Source organism: Nerophis ophidion, linkage group LG22, assembly GCF_033978795.1.
Source record: "Nerophis ophidion isolate RoL-2023_Sa linkage group LG22, RoL_Noph_v1.0, whole genome shotgun sequence".
NCBI lineage: Eukaryota > Metazoa > Chordata > Actinopteri > Syngnathiformes > Syngnathidae > Nerophis > Nerophis ophidion.
This window is the reverse complement of record NC_084632.1, coordinates 23,636,453-23,660,490: the sequence shown is the minus strand read 5'-3', so window position 1 is coordinate 23,660,490 and position 24,038 is coordinate 23,636,453. Positions and strand designations below refer to the sequence as shown.

Here is a 24,038-nt window from a genome sequence, read left to right as displayed (position 1 = left end):
TGGCGTTTCCTGGCCCCTGTTAAAAGTCGTGCTGCCGCGTTCTGGACTAACTACAACCGGGAGAGAGCTTTTTGGCTAATGCCAGCATAAAGTGCATTGCAGTAGTCCAGGCGACTTGAAATAAAAGCATGCACGACTTGTTCAAAAAGGTTAAAAGATAAAAACGGTTTAACCTTTACTAAAAGACGAAGGTGATAAAAACACGATTTTAAAACGCCATTGACTTGTTTGTCTAGTTTAAAATCGCTGTCTATAGTGACGCCAAGGCTGGTGACTTTGGGACGCACATAATTTTGCAATGTTCCCAAGTCAGTGAGGGCCGGACCAAAAACTAAAATTTCCGTTTTTCCCTCATTCATTATTAAAAAATTCTGGGCTAACCAAGCCTTGACGTCGCATAGACAGTTAAGAAAGGGTGTCAGGGGGCCGTGGCTTTTTGAAATCGGCATATAAATTTGGCAGTCATCTGCATAAAAGTGATAAAACACTCCATGTTTCTTAAAAATATCTCCAAGCGGGAGGAGATAAAGAGCGAACAGGATGGGGCTTAAAATAGATCCCTGGGGGACACCACAGTAAAGCGGGGCAGAAGAGGAGGTGGCGTCCCCCAGCCTGACAGAGAAGGACCTCTCAGACAGGTAAGATCTGAACCACGCTAACGCAGTCCCCCTGACACCCACACAGTCTCTCAGGCGGTCTAAAAGAATTGTGTGGTCGACTGTGTCAAAGGCAGCTGTAAGATCTAAAAGCACTAAAATGGCAGAGTTGCCAGAATCAGACATTAAAAGCAAGTCATTAAAAACCTTTAAAAATGCAATGCAGATTCAGTACTGTGCAAAGCTTTGTATCCAGACTGAAATGGATCTAACGTGCTATTTTCATCTAAAAAAGACTGCAGTTGTGCCAGAACACATTTCTCCAAAATCTTTGACACAAAAGGTAATTTGGAAATGGGCCGATAATTTGACAAACTTGTCGGATCAAGACCTGTTTTTTTAATCAAAGGCTCAACAACAGCTCTTTTACAAAAGGAGGGGACACAGCCAGAAATCAAGCTGCTGTTGATGATGTTCCTAACAGACAAATCAATAGTGTCCCAGATTTCTTTAAAAAAGCGAGGGGAGACTGGGTCCGTGGGACATGACAAGGGTTTTAGCTTGCCGACTATTCCTGTAAGTTCAGGCATGGACACAGGCTGAAAGTGACAGGACACAGTCGAGCACTGAGTGGCCACATTAAAACTTAATGGAAAACAAGAAAGATTTGCCCGAATAGAAGCAACCTTATCATTAAAAAAGGAGAGAAATTTTTCACAAGTTTCACTTGTCATCTCCAGTGAAGTGGCTGGATTCGGTTTAAGAACATTACTAATAGTATTAAAAAGAACACGTGGCTTACTGATGCTATTTAAAATTAAGTCTGACAAATATTTAGTTTTCTCAGCTTTAACCACACTTTGATAATTTCGACAGTTTTCTTTTAAAATTTGATAGGAGACTTCCAAGTGATCCCCTTTCCACTTGCGCTCCGCCCTTCGCCACTCACGCCGAGCTGTGCGTGTGGTTTCATTGAGGTTCCTGTTTTGGTTTGGGACGTATAGCTCTGAGGGGCGCTATACTATCCAGAATCTTAGAACATGTCGAAAGAAAAGAGTACATCAATTGTTCAGTGTCTGCAGGGTGTGATATACTCTGCATGTACTCAGTAAACAAAGGAGAAAAGGCGGCTGCGGTGTCAGACCTAATAACACGCGCATGACGCATGGCAAGCGGCTTTACATCAGGTTCAAAAGTTAAATTAAACATAACAGGACTGTGATCACTGAACACCGCATCACCAATAACAACATTGTCAACAATAAAACCATAAGACAGTACGAGGTCTAGTGTATGCCCGCGTTCGTGTGTAGAACTACACACAGACTGTACAAAGTTAAAAGAGTCAATGACATTCAGGAAGCTCCTGGATAATGGTTCGTCTGGGCAGCAGGTGTGAATATTAAAATCACCAGCAATTAAGACACGATCATATTTGGGCGGGATTTCGGCCAGAAATTCAGAAAAGTCATTTATAAAGTCTTTGTGGTACTTGGGTGGTCGATATACAACGACACACATGACGACATCAGAAAGACCCAGTTCAAACATGCATAGTTCGAAGCTTGAAAGGGAGGATTGCAGGCGGATCTGACGGCATTTAAAGTCATTTTTAAAAACGACTTTGGCATGTTCGTTTTTAATACGGTGTACTGGATAGCTTGTTTTTCCACTTGTACTTGCGAATGTTTACGAAAACATGCAATTTTACAAAAAACAATACTTTAAATTGGTCGCTCTATAGTTTGAAAATATTTATTTAATATAGAAAATGTACTTTTCACTCTATCATCTTTCTCCTGGGCATCCTGCTCATGTATTTTCATATCCCTCTCACACCCGGCGCCAATGATAGGGCTAAATGGGAAAAAAAGTTATATTTAAAGAGGAACTGCACTTTTTTCCTAAAACATTATTTTTGCTATAGCTAAATGATGACCTACTGGTCGGGTGAACGCAACCAGAGCATTCAGACTGCAGTCACATCAGATACATATCCAATTTATATCCAAATAAAAAAGAAGCTTGGTTCGGATTTTGAGAATTCCGAATTACACTGTTTACATTGTCATGAAAAAATATGATACAGGTCACATATGGGCAACAAATCAGAATGGCCTCCAGTGTGAACAAGGCCTAAGAAACAATTTTCCCTTGTAATTGTGAACTGTGCAATTCCGATTTTTTTCAAATGTTACCCAAGGCTCTTTCATATGTGGATATAAATTAGATATGGATCCGTTGTGATTGCATTCTGAATAATAGGGTCGCGATAATTTGACCAATATGTCATTAAAAACGAAAAGCGCCATAATTCCTCAGAAACAGGCAAAAATAGTATGTTTTAGGAACTTACGTCACTGTTCCACGACTACATATAAAGATTGTATTTGACCAATAAATCCTATTTGGACATCCTACCCTGCAGTGTGAACACAGCCTGAGTTCCACTGTACCTTTGAAGGAGAAGTGGTATTTTACCAAAATGAATGTTTTGCTTTATTAGATCTTCTCCAATTAGAGATTAGCAATGAATAAATTGAAGCCAAATAATGTGCGTCTACAAAAAGTAAAGACACTGCATGCACTGTTAGACCAGTGATTTATTCCTGAAATTGATTCAGAGGACCTGTGCACATTCCTTACAAGGGGAATGCACTTATCTGCTGACAGCCTTAGACAGACAACAAATCAGCTGTCGGGAAACGAAAAGTCTGGGATCCCGCAGGACGTGACTGGTGCTGATAATCCATCTTTTTTGTATCTACTTTCCCAAAAGGCTTCTAACATAAGACAACATACTTTATTTCATCATATTTTATGTGTCTTTATCACTATAGCAGGGGTTGGCAACCAAAAATTTTGGACCAAAACTACAAAAAATTATCTTGTCTCGAGCCGCAGAAAATTTGTGTAGTAATGAAGGCAACAAATGGTGTTAGTGTCCATAAAAGCCCTGTGTCGCAGGCTGATGCAAATTTTCGTTGACAGAAATGTTGAAATGTAATATTTATTGTACACATTTTTACAATATTCGAAAGCATTAGTAAAATGGAGGTTTCTCAGAGGATGATATACATCCTGGAAATTACTACCTCAGAATGGCCAAAGGTCTCCATGTGTGTGTCCAGGATAAAGAAAATGGCATTGGATTTAGTGCAATCTTTGCAAGCTGGGTAACGTTGGCGGTGGTTTTTAACAACATGGCACACCAACAACTATGAGAAATGCAGCCAATAATTACATATAGATGAAATGTGATGAGACATGCAAATATGAATTAAATACATAGGGGACATAAGTAAAGCAAATTAAATTAGCTCAATTATACCTACAAATGAGGCATAATGATGCAATTTGTACATACAGCTATCATAAATCGCATGTTAGCATCCATTAGCTTGCAGTCATGCACTGACCAAATATGCCTAATTAGCACTCCAGCAAGTCAATATCATCAACAAAGCTATACCTTTGTGCATTCACGCACAGCATAAAACATTGGACAAAATGAGACAAAGAAGGAATTGTAAAAAACGCGTCTTTCTGTAGCAGTGTCGGAAAAAGTTGTACATGTAAACAACTACGGTGAGTTCAAGGACCGCTGAAATTAGTAGGACAAAACGGTGCTCACCAAATACTCTCATCAATGAAGCATGTATAACATAAAACAGTGGTATTTCTAACAGGAAGGTTTATGAATATTTTTCCCCCATCTTTTTCCATTTACAAACATTTTTGAAAAGGCTTTAGGGAGCCAATAGGGCGGCGCTAAAGAGCCACGGGTTATCAGCCCCAACACTATGGGTACGTCTTATAGACAAAAGAGTGTTATTTTAACCTTTCAAGAATAATGATAAATCAGTTTTTGGTATTGATAGATGTCATCCATACAGGCTGCTTTTCCTTGTTTTGTGATGCCTTTAATTAAATCTGGGAATATCGTTGTCTTAAATACAATTAAATGTAAACAGTGCGGATACAATACAGTAAGAACTCACGAGAACGGCCATGAACACCAGTCATGTTATTCAGTTCTCATGACAATTTTTATTCAATGAAATATGTATTTGTGAAAAATATAGTTATTCATTCATGTGAATCTGTTGTCTAAAACCACAAATGGTAATAATATGGTGTTCTGTGTATTTTATTTCATTTTTTAGTTCCTTACAAATTCAAATGTCGTTATACACATTTTCATCTCAATTATGATGCTCGGGATGACGAGTCTGGATTTAAACCGATTCTAGCAATTAATTGTTTGGTATAATTCCATCCATCTATTTTCTACAGCTTATTCCCTTCAGGGTCGCGGGGGGCTCTGGAGCCTATCTCAGCTACAATCGGGCGGAAGGCAGGGTACTCCCTGGACAAGTCACTACTAATCGCAGGGCCAACACGGATAGACAGACAACATTCACACTCATATTCACACACTAGGGCCAATTTAGTGTTGCCAATCAACCTATCCCCAGGTGCATGTCTTTGGAGGTGGGAGGATGCCAGAGTACCCGGAGGGAACCCACGCAGTCATGGGGAAGACATGAAAGATCTCGAGCGCAGGATTGAACCCAGGACCTTAGTAAATTATTATAGTAAGATATTTTCAAAACAGTGGTGCTACTTAACCGCTAGCTATAAGAAGCACTGTATTGTGTACTATTTGAATATATAGCACAATATCAAGGGTATCTTTAGGACTAGTGTAGGTGAAACCACAATGTTGTACAGGCTATGTAACTATCTCCATCAGTTTGAGGTCCTCTGCCTGAAAACATTGAAGACGCCTGGTTTAAAAAATGAAAAAAAAAAAAAAACTTTTGCAATGTTTTCACAATGATGGATCAATTCTCTCTTGATGTGCTGATTGTCACCAACACCACCAAAAAAGGACAACATCTTAGTTCTTGCACAAACATGGAATTTAAACATATATATGTTTAAATTAAACTATCAGTCCTCTGTTACAAGTTGTTCCATCCACCCTACGGATAGTGGGATCAAGTTTCTTGCCTTTTTCTCTCCGGAGTCTGCAGATTATTTTAAGTTTAAATTTGCAGATTGTTTTAAAGTTTATTGCGCGGCCTTGTTAAATTAGTCCATTAATCATTTCAGCATGGCTTTTATCAGCATTTACTTAGCTCTGATAAAATGCATTGTTGTTGGAGAAATTCTAATATGTGGACTTGATAATGCTGTTTTTCAGAGCTGCTATTGAGGAGACCTACTCCAAATCCATGGGCAAGCTGGCTAAGATGGCCAGCAATGGAAGCTCTTTAGGGTGAGTGAGTGCATATAGATACAGAGTTAGGGGGCAATAAAATGTGGACTGTTGGAAGCTTGTTGGCTCTATTGTACTCACATTGGCTGCGTATAAGATATGGATGAGTACCATCTGCACCACCAAATGTTCACATTCACGGTTTGTCTTATTCATTATTTGTGTACTTCTTAAATGTTCCAAGTCTTTTCATCATACAATGATTCAACACAGGCATTATTAGGTGTTCATCCTATTATAACACATTATTATGGGACTGTGTATATTTTGATTGTCATTTAATTGCCGTACAATAAATGGACTCGTAACTCAACATTTTAACACACCTCATTCACACCTGGTCTGCCTGAGAACGAGACTGCGTAGCAGGAGAGAGCTGTAATGCCAGTGATTTTTGGGTTATATTTAGCGAGTATTTATATGTATCGCTCTTCTCAACAAGCAGCGGGTCATGCTGTGCGTCCCCCAGATCCCCACCCCATTCATTTGATCTTTTTTTGCTTACATTTTGTCTCTCCCAATGTGGGGGATTATGAATATTAGACAATGGCATCATTTAGCCCCAATCCACAAACCAGTAATTCTCAACCTTTTTTCAGTGATGTACCCCCTGTGAATTTTTTTTTAATTCAAGTACCCCTTAATCAGAGCAAAGCATTTTTGGTTGAAAAAAAAGAGATAAAGAAGTAAAATACAACACTGTGTCATCAGTTTCTGATTTATTAAATTGTATAACAGTGCAAAATATTGCTAATTTGTAGTGGTCTTTGTTGAACTATTTGGAAAAAAATATATAAAAATAACTAAAAACTTGTTGAAAAATGAACAAGTGATTCAATTATAAATAAAGATTTCTACACATACATAGAAGTAATCATCAACTTCAAGTGCCCTCTTTGGGGATTGTAATAGAGATCCATCTGGATTCATGAACTTAATTTTAAACATTTCTTCACAAAAAAATAAATCAATATTTATGGAACATGTCCACAAAAAATCTAGCTGTCAACACTGAATATTGCATTGTTGCATTTATTTTCACAGTTTATGAACTTACATTCATATTTTGTTGAAGTATTATTCAATAAATATATATCTTTATAAAGGATTTTTGAATAGTTGCTATTTTTAGAATATTTTATAAAAATGTCACATACCCCTTGGCATACCTTCAAGTACCAACAGGGGTATGCGCACCCCCATTTAAGAACCACTGCCAGAAACCACCGCCACAGGTAGATTGCGGTCAACATACAGTGCACCTGCATAATTTTCACACCGCTTCACTTTTTCCCACATTTTGTTATGTTACAGCCTTATTCCAAACTAGAAAAAATTATTTTTTGTCCTCAAAATTCTACACACAATACCGCAAAATGGCCATGTGAAAAATATTTTTTTAGAAATATTTGCAAATACATAAAAAAAAACATCTAAGAAATCACATTTACATACGTATTCACGTATTACATGGCCCCATACAGCCACTGATTCTCAAGAATGGACTAATATCAGTATATTGGTCAATGGTATTTGGCCACACCTCTGCAATGCTAATGCCGATTGAGACAGTAGTTATCAAGGAACTTACCGTATTTTTCGGACTATAAGTCGCAGTTTTTTTCATAGTTCGGCCGGGGGTGCGACTTATACTCAGGAGAAACTTATGTGTGAAATTATTAACACATTACCGTAAAATATCAAATGATATTATTTAGCTCATTCACGTAAGAGACTAGACGTATAAGATTTCATCAGATTTATCGACTAGGTGGGACAGATTGTTTGGTAAACATATAGTATGTTCTATATGTTATAGTTATTTGAATGACTCTTACCATAATATGTTACGTTAACATACCAGGCGCGTTCTAAGTTGGTTGTTTATGCGTCATACAACGTACACTTATTCAGCCTGTTGTTCACTATTCTTTATTTATTTAAAATTGCCTTTCAAATGTCTATTTTTGGTGTTGGATTTTATCAAATAAATTTTCCCCAAAAATGCGACTTATACTCCAGTGCGACTTATATGTTTTTTATCCATTATTGTGCATTTTGAGCAGGTGCGACTTATACTCCGGAGCGACTTATACTCCAAAAAATGCGGTACATATTTTACTCAAACTGTATATTTGCTTTTTGCAGTCATCGCATTGTTTTTTCTTCATACAGTACTTTTGAGTTTGTTGTTTGGCTAGTTGTGTCAGTGTGAAACTATCAAGCTAGTGGCTATTAATTGCTACCACGCAAATTTCCGATAGCTAACATTAGCATTATCATTTTGATTTGAACTTTGAAAATTACTGACGAGTCCAACAGGAACAGAGCCAAGGCTGTATCAGTTTGAAATTCCTCTTTGGCTTTGAACTCACGCCAGCGATTAAGAGCCGGGCCAGTGTTCATCCAGGACTGTCCATTTATCTGGGTCCCCTCCTTTCTTGTTTAATTTTTATGTCCACTCGGACAAAACTTTTCGTTTCGTTAGTTGTTTTGCAGCTTCTGCCATGATCGCAGTAATTGCACGTAGGCATTAGCATCAACGTCCGTCTTTCTAACGAATGTGGAAAAAAAGGGGAGGGAAGTATGCCGTAAAGCAGTTAGCACATTTGTAGTTTTTTGTGTGGCAGGGTTCCTGCCACCCTCTTCAAAGTTGCTAAGTTCCAGTGAAGGCGATACAGACCCCTTCAGGCCATGACAGAGGTCTCATTCAAGTAGTTGCTAGTCAATGTATCATCCCAAAAGATTTGAAAATATTTTCTGAAGGTTGAAAAGTTACTTAGTACTCCTTTTAATTAATTCAAGTCTCTCCCTATTGGTCCTTAAGTTACAAATAAAGACTGGGATTCTTTAATATCTTACCTGCTTATGTTTGTGTTTCCCCAGGACATTTGCGCCGATGTGGGATGTGTTCAGGGTCTCTTCTGACAAACTGGCTCTCTGCCATCTTGAGCTCATGAGGAAGATGAATGATCTCATCCGGGACATCAACAAGTACGCAGATGAGCAGGTCAAAATTCACCGAAAGGTATAAATGACTCATTGTGAAGAGTACTCAGGCTCTTGAAGTCGTATCTTTCACGCCGACCCTTGCAGATCTTATATCTTCTTGTGTGCGTAATGTTCAGACAAAAGAGGAGCTGGTGGGGACAGTGGAGGCGGTGCAGGCACTGCAAGTCCAAAATGGCCACCTTCAGAAGTCCAAAGAGGGTTACCACACCAAATGTTTAGAGCTGGAGCGGATCAGGAAGGAGGGAGCTCCACAGAAAGATCTGGAAAAAGTAAGATCAGTCTTACTCTAAAAGGCACCTGTAACTCTAGACAGAAGTGTGAGTTTGAAAAAATATATTTCCTGTTGAAATAATTACCAGAGAAATAGAAGATTTCTTCTCAATTGTCTTAATTGTGTTTTATGCTGTGTTGACTGTTATTTAGATATTTTACCTTTCTTTTGTCACAACTTAAAGACTTTAGTTTCAGTCAGAGTCCCAAAAGTTGAAGAACTTTTCTTTTGCACTTTATAAAAGCTTGGTAATGTTATGTTTTCTGTTCATTCTGTAATCAATACAAATATCCCCACAAGTCTTAGGCCAGACTTGTTGTGTCAGTCCATAAAGATGGCTCCTTTTGCTTTTCTCTCTCACTAGGCGGAGCTGAAGTCTAAAAAAGCGGCCGAGTCCTTTGCGCTGTCCATAGAGAAGTACAATCGAGTGGGAGGAGAGTTTGAACAGAAGATGAATGAGTCCTCCCAGGTCAGCTCTGACTTTTAAGACCTCCCAAGTTTTTTTATTTATTTGCCTAAACCCGCGAACATCCCTTTTTGGTACTTGGTCGTAATTTTATTCTTTACTCCCTGGCTGATTAGACCATATTAGTTCCCCCATAATTTAAACTATTCATCTGCTCATACATTCTGCATTAATACGTTAATCACCAGCCACGGTTTCAGCTGCAGTTCCCATGGAAATCCTTAACAAACCCTAATGACTGCCTTTTAATTTTGCATACTAAACAATGCACCATTTAGCCCCAGGTTCTTTAAGATCATTTGTTAAAGAAGAAACAACTTAATGAAAAAAAACTCACATCATTTAATGCAATCATTTGTTGTTTTCCTGTTTTATTGGATAATTATTGTTTCTTTGAAATCTCTCTTCACATATGTTAAGTCTTTGTTTTTAAATTCAAGATAAGAGTCCGAAAAGCATAGATATACACTCAAAAAAGATTATAAATACTCGAAATACGGACAATTATTGTGTGTCCGAAGCATAGCTTTTTAAATGGTGGAGCACGGAGAGTGGTCAGGGGGTCTGAGAGTCAAGGGACTTCTGGTATTGGCGTCTTTTTTTCCATTTTTGAACGATACAAAATCGTCCAGCGAGATGGAAGCACTGCTCGTCTTAATCAACAGGCTCAAACAGGAAATATGAACAAGTTGGTTTCCCCTATTGGTTGTGCTAAAACATGTTTGCATAGATGAAATACAGATATATTTTAATGTTTTATAATCATTAGACCAGCACTTCTTATATAGTGGGGTGGGCATGATAAGGTAATAATAGTAATAATAATGAATTAGATTTTATATCGCGCTTTTCTATTATTAGATACTCAAAGCGCTCACAGAGAAGTGGGAACCCATCATTCATTCACACCTGGTGGTTCTAAGCTACTTTTGTAGCCACAGCTGCCTTGGGGTAGACTGACGGAAGCGAGGCTACCAATTTGCGCCTACGGCCCCCCCCCCGACCACCACCTATCATTCATTCATCATTCATTCACCAGTGTGAGCAGCACCGGGGGCAAGGGTGAAGTGTCCTGCCCAAGGACACAACGACAGCGATTTGGATGTCAAGAGGCGGGGAGAGAACCTGCAACCCTCAGGTTTCTGGCACGGCTCTATCCACTACACCATACCGCCCCTAAGGTGTCAGGAGTGTGAGAAAACAATACACATGTCTTCAGCTAGGTGTTATAGATGCTGGTGCCAGGAACTCATAGAGTGGTTTGTAAGTATATATCAGGTTCTTGAAAGAAATAAGTCCCGAAAGGGTTGGGGGTGTCATGGCAGAAAATAATGCATGTTTGACGAACAAATGTATTTCATGCATCACCTTGCTTTTTGTTTACTTTTTTGGCCATGATATGCCGTTGTGCATACCAAACTAGTCAAACTAGTGTCATTTTGCAGAATTCATTGCTCAAACAAAGAATCCCATGTGTTGGCAATTTTTTCTTTAGGTGAAAAATAAGACACTTGTGAGTGCCAGCATTTACAAACCCCGTTTCCATATGAGTTGGGAAATTGTGTTAAATGTAAATATAAGCAGAATTCAATGATTTGCCAATCCTTTTCAACCCATTTTCAATTGAATGCGCTACAAAGACAAGTTATTTGATGTTCAAACTCATAAACATTTTTTTTTTGCAAATAATAATTAACTCAGAATTTCGTGGCTGCAATAGGTGCTAAAGTAGTTGGGAAAGGGAATGTTCACCACTGTGTTACATCACCTTTTCTTGCGACTCTCAATAAACGTTTGGGAACTGAGGAAACTAATTGTTGAAGCTTTGAAAGTGGAATTCTTTCCCATTCTTGTTTTTATGTAGAGCTTCAGTCGTTCAACAGTCTGGGGTCTCCGCTGTCGTATTTTACGCTTCATAATGCGCCACACATTTTCGATGGGAGACAGGTCTGGACTGCAGGCGGGCCAGGAAAGTACCAGCACTCTTTTTTTACGAAGCTACACTGTTGTAACACGTGCTGAATGTGGCTTGGCATTGTCTTGCTGAAATAAGCAGAGGCGTCCATGAAAAAGATGGCGCTTAGATGGCAGCATATGTTGTTCAAAAACCTGTATGTACCTTTCAGCATTAATGGTGCCTTCACATATGTGTAAGTTACCCATGCCTTGGGCACTAATGCACCCCCATACCATCACAGATGCTGGCTTTTGAAGTTTGCGTCAATAACAGTCTAGATGGTTCGCTTCCCCTTAGGTCCGGATGACACGATGTCGAATATATCCAAAAACTATTTGAAATGTGGACTCGTCAGACCACAGAACACTTTTCCACTTTGCATCAGTCCATCTTAGATGATCTCGGCCCCAGAGAAGCCGGCGGTGTTTCTGGATGTTGTTGACAAATTGCTTTCACTTTGCATAGTAGAGCTTTTACTTGCACTTACAGATGTAGCGACAAACTGTATTTAGTGACAGTGGTTTTTAGAAGTTTTCCTGTGCCCATGTGGTGATATCCTTTAGAGATTGATGTCGGTTTTTGATACAGTGCCGTCTGAGGGATCGAAAGTCACGGTCATTCAATGTCGGTTTCCGGCCATGACGCTAATGAGTGATTTCTCCAGATTCTCTGAACCTTTTGATGATATTATGGACCGTGGATGTTGAAATCTCTAAATTTTTTGCAATTGCACTTTGAGAAACGTTGTTCTTAAACTGTTTGACAATTTTCTCACACAGTTGTGGACAAAGGGGTACCTCGCCCCATCCTTTCTTGTGAAAGACTGAGCATTTTTTGGGAAACTGTTTTTATACCCAATCATGGCACCCACCTGTTCCCAATTAGCCTGCACACCTATGGGATGTTCCAAATAAGTGTTTGATCAGCATTCCTCAACTTTATCAGTATTTATTGCCACCTTTCCCAAATTATTTGTCACGTGTTGCTGGCATCAAATTCTAAAGTTAATGATTATTTGCAAAAAAAACCCGTTTATCAGTTTTAACATCAAATATGTTGTCTTTGTAGCATTTTCAAATGAATATGGGGTGAAAATAATTCTTTGTATTCCGTTTATATTTACATCTAACACAATTTCCCAAGTCATATGGAAACGGGGTTTGTACATAAAGAATGAGAAACACTTGATTTCAAGAATGAACTGAAAGCAAAGCACTTCTTTCCTTACTTCCTTATTTCCTTCCTCCTAGGTAGAAGTAATGTTAAATGTTCAGTCATCAGTCAGTTCATCATTTATATATATTTCAAAATGTTTTCGACATGTGAAACTATACTTTTTTATGTTTTGATAGATATTTCTTAGGGGGAAAATTGTTTACATTTTTCTATGATTCTGTCTTTGTCTGACTTTTTGGAAGGGGTTGCTAACAAAAATTGAGGTACCACTGGGAAGTAATGTTTTATTGTAGTACTGTACCTGCTTCTGGAGGCATTTCAAACTAATCCTAATTTCAGTGGTGAAAAGAATCAGCAGTTTTATGAAATAGGATGACATTGTTGTCGATCAAATGAAAGACTAAAACTGTGTGCTTATCTGTTGTTCATGTAGAGATTTCAGGAAATTGAGGAGGGCCATTTGCGGCAGATGAAACAGCTGATAAAAGGCTATTCCCATTCCATAGAAGACACCCATGTTCAGGTTGGACAGGTATGTATTTTTATGTGACAATGAAAGACAACACAGATTGTTACACAAAGTATGTTATTGGCATATTTCTGGTTATGGAGCGCATAATCACTATTCTCTGCTTTGCAGGTCCATGAGGAATTCAAGCAAAATGCAGAAAACATTGGCATTAATAATCTAATCCAGAAATTTGCAGACCTAAAGGGCACTGGCAAGGAGAGGCCAGGTACTGTTTACCTTGTGTAGAAATGCGCTTACAAGAAAAGCCTCTAGAGAAACAAACATACCACCTCTTGGGATACCTAATAATCCAGCTAACTGTAAATGTTTCTGTATCGGTGCATCGCAGTAAATTTAGATATAAACATTTATTTCAGTCGTTCAAATCAAAAAGTGAAACTCTTGTATTCTAGACATTCAATCACTACTTAATCCATCAATACTTTTGATTATTATAGCTACTAAAACCCTCAAATTCAGTATCTCATAAAACTTGACAATAGTGAAAAAGTTAAATATTGTAACTACTGTGTGACATCCGACTTAAGTTTGTCGCTTTGTGCCTTTATCTGAGAAGTGTGCTTTGGGTGGAGCAACCCTTAAATCTTGGTGTTTCCACGCATTTTCCCGTCGACTTAAGTATTTAGTTTCAAGAATAGACACAAGTAAAAAAAATTATAAAAGAAACTTCCATAAAAGTTTAAATCTACTCTGATCACTTCAATTGAGACACCTGGAAACTCTGTCTCAAACTATCAAAATTCAAAATGCACATTGTTTCGTCAGTGCAACCACGGCGGAAGAGGACCATCAGGATAGTTATGAAAACAAGTGAAACAAAGTTTCATGTACAGAATATTATTCAGCATGCAGCCAGGAAGAAGAAGTTCTTACAATGTTTATACACACTACATCACCTTGCGTTCACGTGAAAAGCACTGCCTGGAGTGATACAGCTTTTTCAAATTAAAATGGTTATTGTTTTCAAGAATTTCAATGAAACTCCAGGCTGCATGATTTTCACACAAGTGAATAAAAGGTCCTCCTCATTTGTTATAAGCCCCCCCTTCATTCCAGACTGGAGCACTTATGCGGGGTGGGTGTGTCCGCAGGCTGGATGAGAGAATATGACGTGTGTGCCTTCAAACGTGTAAATAAACACTTCAGTGCAAACCGGAGAATAGTGCCCCAATTTAACTTCCCGTGCCTTTAATTAGTCTCATAGTCTGAATTAAACTCCTGCGTGTGTGTGCTGCAGCTTTGGTTGTTTTTGAGGAGTACATGACTGCAGCACCCGATGGGGGGAAGAAGAGTCGTGCAAAAGCCTTTAGGATCCCTGGCCTGGGCAAGAGGGATAAGGAGCCAGATTCTACGTAAGTGCATGCAAATCCATGTTTCCTGATCTTTTTATGTTTGATTACCTCTACTCATTCTGCTATCTTCAATTTGTTTTACCTAGTATTTTTAGCAAATAATTCCAATGTGTTTGTTTTGCAGGGATTCAGCTGTAACGGAAGCACCGGTCAGTATTCCACATTATTTACAACACACTGCAGCAGCGGCTATGAGGGATGACAATATGAATCCAATCAGACTACTAAAACTGTAGGGCTACGTTTACACTGCAAGGTCAAATGTCCAATTCAGTACAGTTTTATGGGATATTTTGCTTGAAAAGTGTGTCTGACCGAGCAGTCGGAGACAGGATTGGTAGAAGTTTCACGTGAATTCCTAACTCCTTTTATTTTCACTGTTTTTCTGCTCTGTTGTCAACTATTTCTTTTGTAACCATCTATTTTGGTGAATAATTATAACGCTTCTCGCTTTTTCATGACGTTCTTGTCTGATGAATGTGCCCTGTGGGCGCGAGTGTTCACATGTAGGACGCATCGCACATATATCCAATGTATATCCACATACATAAAAGGCCTGAGTTGAATATGCAAAAATTCAGAATTGCAATATTCACACTAAAAATGCTGATACAGGTCGCATATGGGCAAAAAATGTGAAGTGTCCTGCAGTGTGAACAAGGCCAAGGACGGATGTCTTAACTACGGCCCGCAGTACGAACAACTCTTAAACATTTTTTTAATAATTATAAAGTTTTTCTAAATTACCATTTTCTTCTGGCTTAGCCTAATAGCATCAGCCAACAACCATGTGTATTAAATGAATAATAAAGCAGTACATTTACAGTACATGTAGTTATCCAAATAACCTTGTGTGCAAACAAATTAAAACCTACACATTAAGTTTCCATAAATGTGCCACTCAATTACACCTGTCCACACAATTACAACCGTCTGAGCACAATACCCAATTCTAAATCATACCCATTTACATCTGCTACAAATAGGTAAACAATCTCTCGAACACTAACCCATGTGTACAAACTGAGATTTGTGTGTTTGTTCAGTCCTTTAGCTATAGTTTGCTTTAAATAATACTTTAGCTAACTGCAGTGCCTCTGATCATATTCCGATAATATTGGAAATAATACATGTTTTATTTATGTACAAGTGATCATAGTTATGTTATGATCCACGCTCTGCATTGTGTGTGCACACGCTTTGGTCCGTGTGACAGCTACTTGGTGATTTCCTAGAAAATCCGGCTTTATCGCAGGTTGTAATGTCTTTTTACATGATCGGCAAACTTCCCTCTTTAATATGGTGTTGAATTAATATGCAATCTTAAATCATTGGGATTGCCGATCACGTGTAAAAAAACAGATGTGTAAACTTTTAAAGCACAGGCCGTGCATTTCACACCTGGGCCTTCCGTGATTTCCTATGTAGTCTGACTTTAATAAATACCTCTCATAATACCTTAATTTATGCCACTACATGACTATGGATGTAGAAATACATTGCAGAAAGACGCTTGCACACCACTGCGTATTGAAAGCAGCTCAATAATGTACGAAACGGGCTGTATTCCGGCGCATTTAAAAATTTGATAAACACGCATCAGCAATTAAAACAAATCTCTAAACCAGGGGTCGGGAACCTTTTTTGCTGAGAGAGCCATACAAGCCAAATATTTTTAAAAGTATTTCCGTGAGAGCGATATAATTTATTATTTTTTTAACACTGAATACAACAATATGCATGCATTTTTAAGAAAGACCAACATTTTTTGAGTATAATAAGTCTCTTATTCTTTTTAATACCATTATTATTCTGAGGCTAACCAAAAATAAATAAAATACTTCTTACCATTAATGCGACTTCTTGAACAGGTGCGGTAGAAACCGGATGGATGGATGAAAATGCATGAGAATGTTTTATATTTTGAACGTTATTTTTGACACTGTGATTACCAGCGGAATTATTCATTACTTATTGTGTTAAGCAATGTCAGCTAAGATTTATCTGAGAGCCAGGTGCAATCATCAAAAAATCCACATCTGGCTCTAGAGCCATAGGTTCCCTATCCCTGCTCTAAACAGTACTTTGAAAATTAAAATACAGGAATCAAAAAAACGTATTAAATGTGGAAAAATAAAGAAATAAAATGTTTTAACTCACATGGAGCAGCATCCTGGAAAAATAAAGAAATAGAATATTTTAACTCACAACTAGCACCACCCATCAGGGATACGGTACGCTAATCATTGTTTGAAGTGACGGACAAACCCTCTAAATGGCTGGGATAAGTTAGCTAGCTCGGGGGTTGGCCGACCTCGTCCCACAAGATCTAACTTCTCTTAAAATGTTCTGACTTAGCTGTGTAGGACAGTATAGACTTTCACATGAGACTATACTCATACATTTATAGATTGTTAGTTAGCTTGTCCCCGACGAATTTCTTTTAGCCTAATGTGGTGGCGAGTCAAAACGTTTACACACCTGCTCTAAGATGACTTGAATTACACAATAGATAAATAAATACATTAAAACATTTCTCCTAATTAGGATGTCAAAGGGTTGTATTGTATTCTGTGTTTATCATATAAGATGGATATTCCATTTTTGTCTTTGTTGATGCACGTGTGTCTGCAGAATTCCCCCTTGGAGGTAGACGACGAAGGATTCATTATCAGAGCTGACAGTACTCCGAATGATATCCTTTCTCTGTTTCATTGAGCTACACTGACAAATATAGTCACAATGAACTGATAACAAATGTTGAAGTGTTATTTTTTTTTAAATCACAGAATTGTGTATTTGTCTACAAAACCATCTCTATTTTGAGACAGTCAATTTTACAGGAAGATGGATTAGGTTCAGAGCAATGAGGGTAATCAGGGTGGGATTTGTCTAGTACTTAACATAGTACTTTGCTCTGATTGCCTGTGATGTTAGTTAATTTCTTTCTTGGGTATTTCTGCTACGTAATGGCTCAGCCTACATGCGCACACAACTTAAAGGAAATTGCAATTTGTAGTTGATATCACCCAGTTCTTGGTTGTTTGTATTCAAATTAGTTGATGCTTTTGTTTGCCACAATTGGTATGCAAACATTGCTGAGTGGAAATTTAAAGGCCTACTGAAATGAGATGTTCTTATTTAAACGGGGATGGCAGGTCTATTCTATGTGTCATACTTGATCATTTCGCGATATTGCCATATTTTTGTCGAAAGGATTTAGTAGAGAACATCGACGATAAAATTCGCAACTTTTGGTCGCTAATAAAAAAGCATTGCCTGTACCGGAAGTATCAGACGATGTGCGCGTGACGTCACCGGTTGTGTAGCTCCTCAGATCCTCACATTGTTTACAATCATAGCCACCAGCAGCGAGAGCGATTCGGACCGAGAAAGCGACAATTTCCCCATTAATTTGAACGAGGATGAAAGATTCGTGGATGAGGATAGTGAGAGTGAAGGACTAGAAAAAAAATAATAAAAATAAAAGGCGAGGGCAGTGGCAGCGATTCAGATGTTATTAGACAGATTTACTAGGATAATTCTGGAAAATCCCTTATCTGCTCATTGTGTTACTAGTGTTTTAGAGAGATTATATGGTACCTGAAAGTCGGACGGGTGTGGCCGCCAGTGGCTCTGAAGGAAAGCCACGCAGCTACAGGAGGACGCAAGCTCCGCTCATAACTACGGTAAAAGCTGACTTATTACCACAATTTTCTCACCGTAGCCTGCCGGTTGACATGTAGTCGGGAACCATGTTCGCTTGACCGCTCTGTTCAATAGTAAAGCTCCACCTTCGGGAATTTTAAAGAAGGAAACACCGGCTGTGTTTGTGTTGCCAAGGCAGCGGCAATACACCGCTTCCCACCTCCATCTTTCTCCTTTGACTTCTCCATTGTTAATTGAACAAATTGCAAAAGATTCAGGAACACAGATGTCCAGAATACTGTGTAATTATGCGATTAAAGCAGACTACTTATAGCTTGTATCGGGCTGGAAAAAAATGTTCGCGCTAACCGGTGACGTCATCATACGCGTCATCGTACTGCAACGTTTTCAACAGGACACTTTGAGGGAAATTTAAAATTGCAATTTAGTAAACTAAAAAGGCCGTATTGGAATGTTTTGCAATGTTAAATATTTCATCATTGATATAAAACTATCAGACTGCGTGGTCGGTAGTAGTGGGTTTCAGTAGGCCTTTAACGATCATACATTTACATCAAACATTTGTCTTTAACAAAACAGGATAGGTTGATTGGCAACACTAAATTGGCCCTAGTGTGTGAATGTGAGTGTGAATGTTGTCTGTCTATCTGTGTTGGCCCTGTGATGCGGTGGTGACTTGTCCAGGGTGTACCCCGCCTTCCGCCCGAATGCAGCTGAGATAGGCTCCAGCACCACCCGTGACCCCAAATAAAACAAGCGGTAGAAAAATGGATGAATGGAAAACCGTTCTTGGTGTCGGACCACACTGCAGTTTCCCATGTGTCTCAAGTATCGCACACACTTGACTCTTACACGACAAACTCACAACAAGCACTTTTCACTTAATGAGACCTCATGTGACTAAACACGCACAAAAGCCTCAAATGAAGCGTAATAGGGTCAGAGGTGAAGGTGTACAGACAAAGGGCCACATTCATAGCCTCATTGACTGTGGATTGAGACAATTGTTTAAATCTGTATCCTAATTAACTCAAACCACTTGATGCATTAGCTTCATTCATTCCAGATGAGAGATTGGAACTGCCGCATGCTTGCATCGATTGGGCACTAAAACGGACTTGCGCCTGGACGTCCAGATCTGTTTATCATTGGCAGCACTCCCTCGTCATGACAGCCGCAAGATAACAGCTGCTGCTTTTGTCGCCGCCGCTGCCTTGTCGTACGACACAGTACAGCCCCTTGCAACCAAGGGAAATAGATTTAGGAAGTGGTTGGTATTTTGAAAGCACATTAGACCGTGATGGAGGATGTTGCTCTGTGCCCTTGCCTCTCTCTCGCTGTGTTCCGACGTGCGCTCTGATTTAATCACATTTGGGGAGAATGAAATGTATTCGATCTTCTGCCAAGGAACCTGTCCCAATAGAGGATGGAGCAATATAAACCAAACCTTTGTCATCTTATTATGTTTTTGTAGTTTACTAATAGCTGAGGAGATGTTTAAGCATAGTGGTTACTGGCAGTTTTCCTCAGCTGCTTGACATTCTGCAAGTTACTTGCCACATGCCAATATTTAAAATTGTTTATCTTGAAATGTCCCTAGTTTTAAGAGGTTTTTACGTACTTTAGTAATTGACTTTACATCATAATCCTAATTTTAGCCATAATTAATTGTCTGTTGTAGATTACAAAATGTTACAATTGATTAAGTAATTATTCAAAAAAGATGTTTTGGTTTTCCCCACATAGAAAATCTTTTTTTAAAGATTTTGCAACATACCAAGGATGCTTAAATTAAAGGGGAAAGGCACTTTTTTGGGAATTTTGCCCTATTGTTCTTAATCATTAGGAAAGACATGACGACGGGTGTTTATTTTTTTTTATGCACTCTAAACGTCAAATAAACATAAATAAAAGTCATCTTACAGCGGAGCAAATGGGAAGTCCTCTATTCCGCCCATAAAATACAATACATAACCTTTCAAAAAGCGCCAACTATAAGACATTTACATTTTGTGACTTGAAAATCAATCAAGTATTAGTAATATTGTTATAATAAACGCTAACACACACAAACTATTTATGGTGGCGTCGTGATCACATCCGTGTGTCACTATGTTTACATCATCGAGTGGTCTGCTGTTTCCTTGCTTCCTTGCTCCCTGTCAATTTATTGAAGATCATAAATCATGCCTCTAACCTGAAAAGTAGATGGTTGAGAATATAATCCGTCAAGACACTTTGGCAGCCATTTTGGACCTGGAACTGGCGAGGAGGACACGAAAAGCAGATTTATTGAAAATGTAGAATTCATTAAAAAAATCCATCTGTCATGTCTTTCATAATAATGGTAAAGGATAGGCAAAATAAATAAAATATTGTTCCCCTTTAAGATTGCAAGTTGAATAATTCTTGTTTTCAGATTAAAATATACTTATTTCTATCTTAAAAGTCCTGCCAATTTCAAGATATACAAATCCTAATTTAGGATTTATTAAGTAAAATTAATTATCTGCATTGACAGATAATTGCTCTAGTTTTTAGTATTTTTAATCCCAAAATCTAGTTTTTTATCTTATGTATTGTCAGCTCAGTTTTGTAGTGGGTTTAAACCTGCTTAAAAACGACTTAAAAATTGTGCTCATGAGATGAAGTTAAATAAACCCATTACGTACTATTAATAATGTAGATGAAGACCGTTGGTGGTTTGATCGGACTGAGAGTGTGATAGTTAGTAATAAAAGAAGGGCTTCCCTAAAACAAGTTGATGTTTGCCTCTGACCACTATTGGCGCATCAAGCTTGCCACAATATTTTTTGGCTTTTATTCATTTAATGTGAGCAGTGTTGGGCAACTTGAGTGTGCCGGTATCTTACTTGTAGCTGATGCTGAGCATAAATCTTTTTTTGCTACCCAGGCCAAGTTAAAATCTCTTCCATTTTTTCTAGTACCATGATTATAGCTAAACAAATCTGATAGTGTATGGTGTGCTGTATGGTGATTGAAAGGGGCTTATTATTGATTGGTAAATGACACACTCACTCAACGTATTGACACCGCACTGATACAGTTTTGCTGTTTCGTAATGCTGTCCTCTGCTGGATTAAAAGAGTCCTTACATTTTCATCAGTTCCACTGTTTAGAATCCATTATGGCAATGAAAACCAAATGCGGCAAGCCACTCCTCAAACTTCTTTCAGGTGGAGCTGCCACTTGTGAGCCGAAAGAAGCACTTTGTGATAAATACGCTAGTATTGTCAAATGACAGCAGGTGTATATTTCAATTGAGGGACACTGTATCACTCCCTTGTGTATGATTCAGTGTTTTACCCATCACTTGTGCTAACGTTTTATTTTGGAAAATGTGCATCCCTTAATTGGTATTTTGTTAAAGTTAAGCTCTTAACTCTCCTGCTCCTCTGCACGCTGCGCTGAAGATAAGGGGCACAACTTCTACTCCAGCGACTCAGACTTTGACGACGAGGAACCCAAGAAATTCCACATCAAGATCAGACCGGTAGTCAACAGCAACCGCAGCAACGTTGCAGCCAGCGAGAAGGAGCTGAAAGCCACCGTGGAGACTCTCACGCTGCCGCCTAACAGAGGGGTACGTCAAACAATTGGTGGCTTTTCATGATTATTGTGCATTTGCTTGAAGATCGCAGGACTAAATATTGCATCCTAATTAGTCTTCACAAAGACATTGCAAAATGATAGCCCGTAATTAGTTTCTGTCTTTAAACTTTCATCATCATTTCACTCTTTTAGGTGACAGTGAAGCGGCATCTCTCCAGTAAGCTATTTAATAATTTTACACCGCTTGCAGAGTAAAAAGTACAGGACACGGCACTGCAATGTTGGTACTGAATGTTTGTTTTGGCAGGAAACTCTAGTACATCTGGACGGACAGAAGACGGTGAAGGCACCTCCCTTAAAGGTGAATCTTTTTTTTCAAAACTATTTCTATGTCTGTTGCGAGTTTACTGCCTGTGTACTAATTCATCAGAAATATATGGCTGTCTTTAATGGGAAACGCATGAACCAACTTAGTAAAATGGTTGAAGCCGTCACTTCATCACAAATGCTTTAGTGAAGCAGCAGTGTTAAAGTTGAGTTTGTGCAGCCAACTGGCTCACCTTGCATGGACCACTCTCTAATAGCCACAGCCGCCTTCTGCCCTCACCAAAATATGTTCCCTTTGTGATGGGTTTGCTCGCTGCCAACAGCTTTGGCTGCACTTTGCAATTTCATCAAGCTGCTGCACTCCTGCAGTGGAGAGTCACTCAGATCTTGAGGTGAGGAAATGAATGATGACAAAAAATTACTGCAGAAGTTGTGGTTGGAGCGAGGGCTGCACGATTAATCCACATCGAATCGACATTGAGGTGTTAAGTGCGATCAAGGTTGTATTTCGTTTTTTCTTCGCTTTCACCGGCATTTGAGTGACAGATGTGTTTGCCAATCGGAATCGTTGAGCCTTGCGTTCATTCGTCTTTTTCTTCATACAGGGAGAAATACATCTCACTGCATATCTCGCTGCCCCTAAATGTGTTTATTTAACAGTAGAATTTACTGAAGGCAGTGAGCCATCTTTACAGTCATCCAGGTAGCTTTACACAACAGGAAGCACAGACAGAGAGAGCCTTGCGACCCGCCAGTGAGAAGTTCCGCGAAGTAACAAAAATTAAGATGACAAAAATATGATTAAAAGGCCTAATGTCCCTTTGTGGGAATATTTCAGCTTCAACTCGGATGGGAAATATGAGTCGATCAACATGGATGAACGAGCGAGAGCGGCGTAATCACGTGATGGCAGCAACAAAAAAGACAACCTGACCTAGTTTTTCCAAATAGGAAAAAATGCACTTTAAGATGTTTAATATTTTAAGTAAAATTTTTGCTGGCTTGTTATTTTCCCAGTTTTTTGCATTTATATGTATTATATATAAAAATCGCAAATAGAATCGTAATCACCAAATTTCGGAGAAAAAAAATCACAATTAGGTTTTTTCTCAAAATAGTGCAACCCGAGTTGGAACTAAGTGACACTTTGCTATTGTTGGTGTTTCTGTATTTCTAAGATCATAACTTTTTTTTTTAATCTTCTTTCTGCCTTCATTGGCATCCTGTGAGTGCTCTGATAACATTGTGATGTAGTGGTCTTAAGGAAAGTGTGTCTGTTCATAGATGGAGAGCAGGAGGGATTACGCAGGTCCACTTCCAGCCCTGATCACAGCAGGTGAGATACTCTATCCCTCTTATCTTGTCTGACAAGTGTTGGTAGAGCACAGGTGTGTTTGTGGTGTGGCCAATGACTGTGATACTTGAGTCAACCCTTAACGGGAACCTAATGATGATTTTTTAATGATGATTTTTAAGATACATTTAAAACACTTTCTTGGTATCCAGATTATATGTAGCGGATATGCTTTGGTATAAATTTTGCATGAATTTTGCTTCACAGTCACACTTTTGACCTACTTTCTGCGTGTATCTGCAAGATGTTCGTTTGTGGAGGCGTTACCAGATTGCAAATAAGACCTACTCAGTGGCCTAGTGCAGTGTTTTTCAACCACTGTGCGGCGGCAACTAGTGTGCCGTGAGATATTGTCTGGTGTCCTGTGGGAAATTATGCAACTTAACCTAATTTATGCCAAAAATATTTTTTGCAAATCGATAATTATAATCTGCCAATAATGTGCCGTTGCTTAGTGTCTGTGTCGTGT

At 38.7% G+C, this 24,038-nt stretch overlaps 1 protein-coding gene across 1 annotated transcript in view; it reads left to right on the top strand.

Annotated features, from left to right (window-relative positions):
* fcho1 (FCH and mu domain containing endocytic adaptor 1) overlaps positions 1-24,038 on the top strand; it is a 101,106-nt gene that overhangs the window by 48,542 nt on the left and 28,526 nt on the right. Inside the window, exons 4-16 of the mRNA XM_061883554.1 lie at positions 5,806-5,880; positions 8,767-8,908; positions 9,009-9,161; positions 9,528-9,632; positions 13,196-13,294; positions 13,403-13,499; positions 14,532-14,646; positions 14,771-14,795; positions 17,281-17,341; positions 21,738-21,919; positions 22,081-22,105; positions 22,196-22,249; positions 23,500-23,551. Of these exons, the coding sequence (XP_061739538.1) occupies positions 5,806-5,880; positions 8,767-8,908; positions 9,009-9,161; positions 9,528-9,632; positions 13,196-13,294; positions 13,403-13,499; positions 14,532-14,646; positions 14,771-14,795; positions 17,281-17,341; positions 21,738-21,919; positions 22,081-22,105; positions 22,196-22,249; positions 23,500-23,551 (1,185 nt within the window). The remainder of the gene's footprint in view (positions 1-5,805; positions 5,881-8,766; positions 8,909-9,008; positions 9,162-9,527; positions 9,633-13,195; positions 13,295-13,402; positions 13,500-14,531; positions 14,647-14,770; positions 14,796-17,280; positions 17,342-21,737; positions 21,920-22,080; positions 22,106-22,195; positions 22,250-23,499; positions 23,552-24,038) is intronic.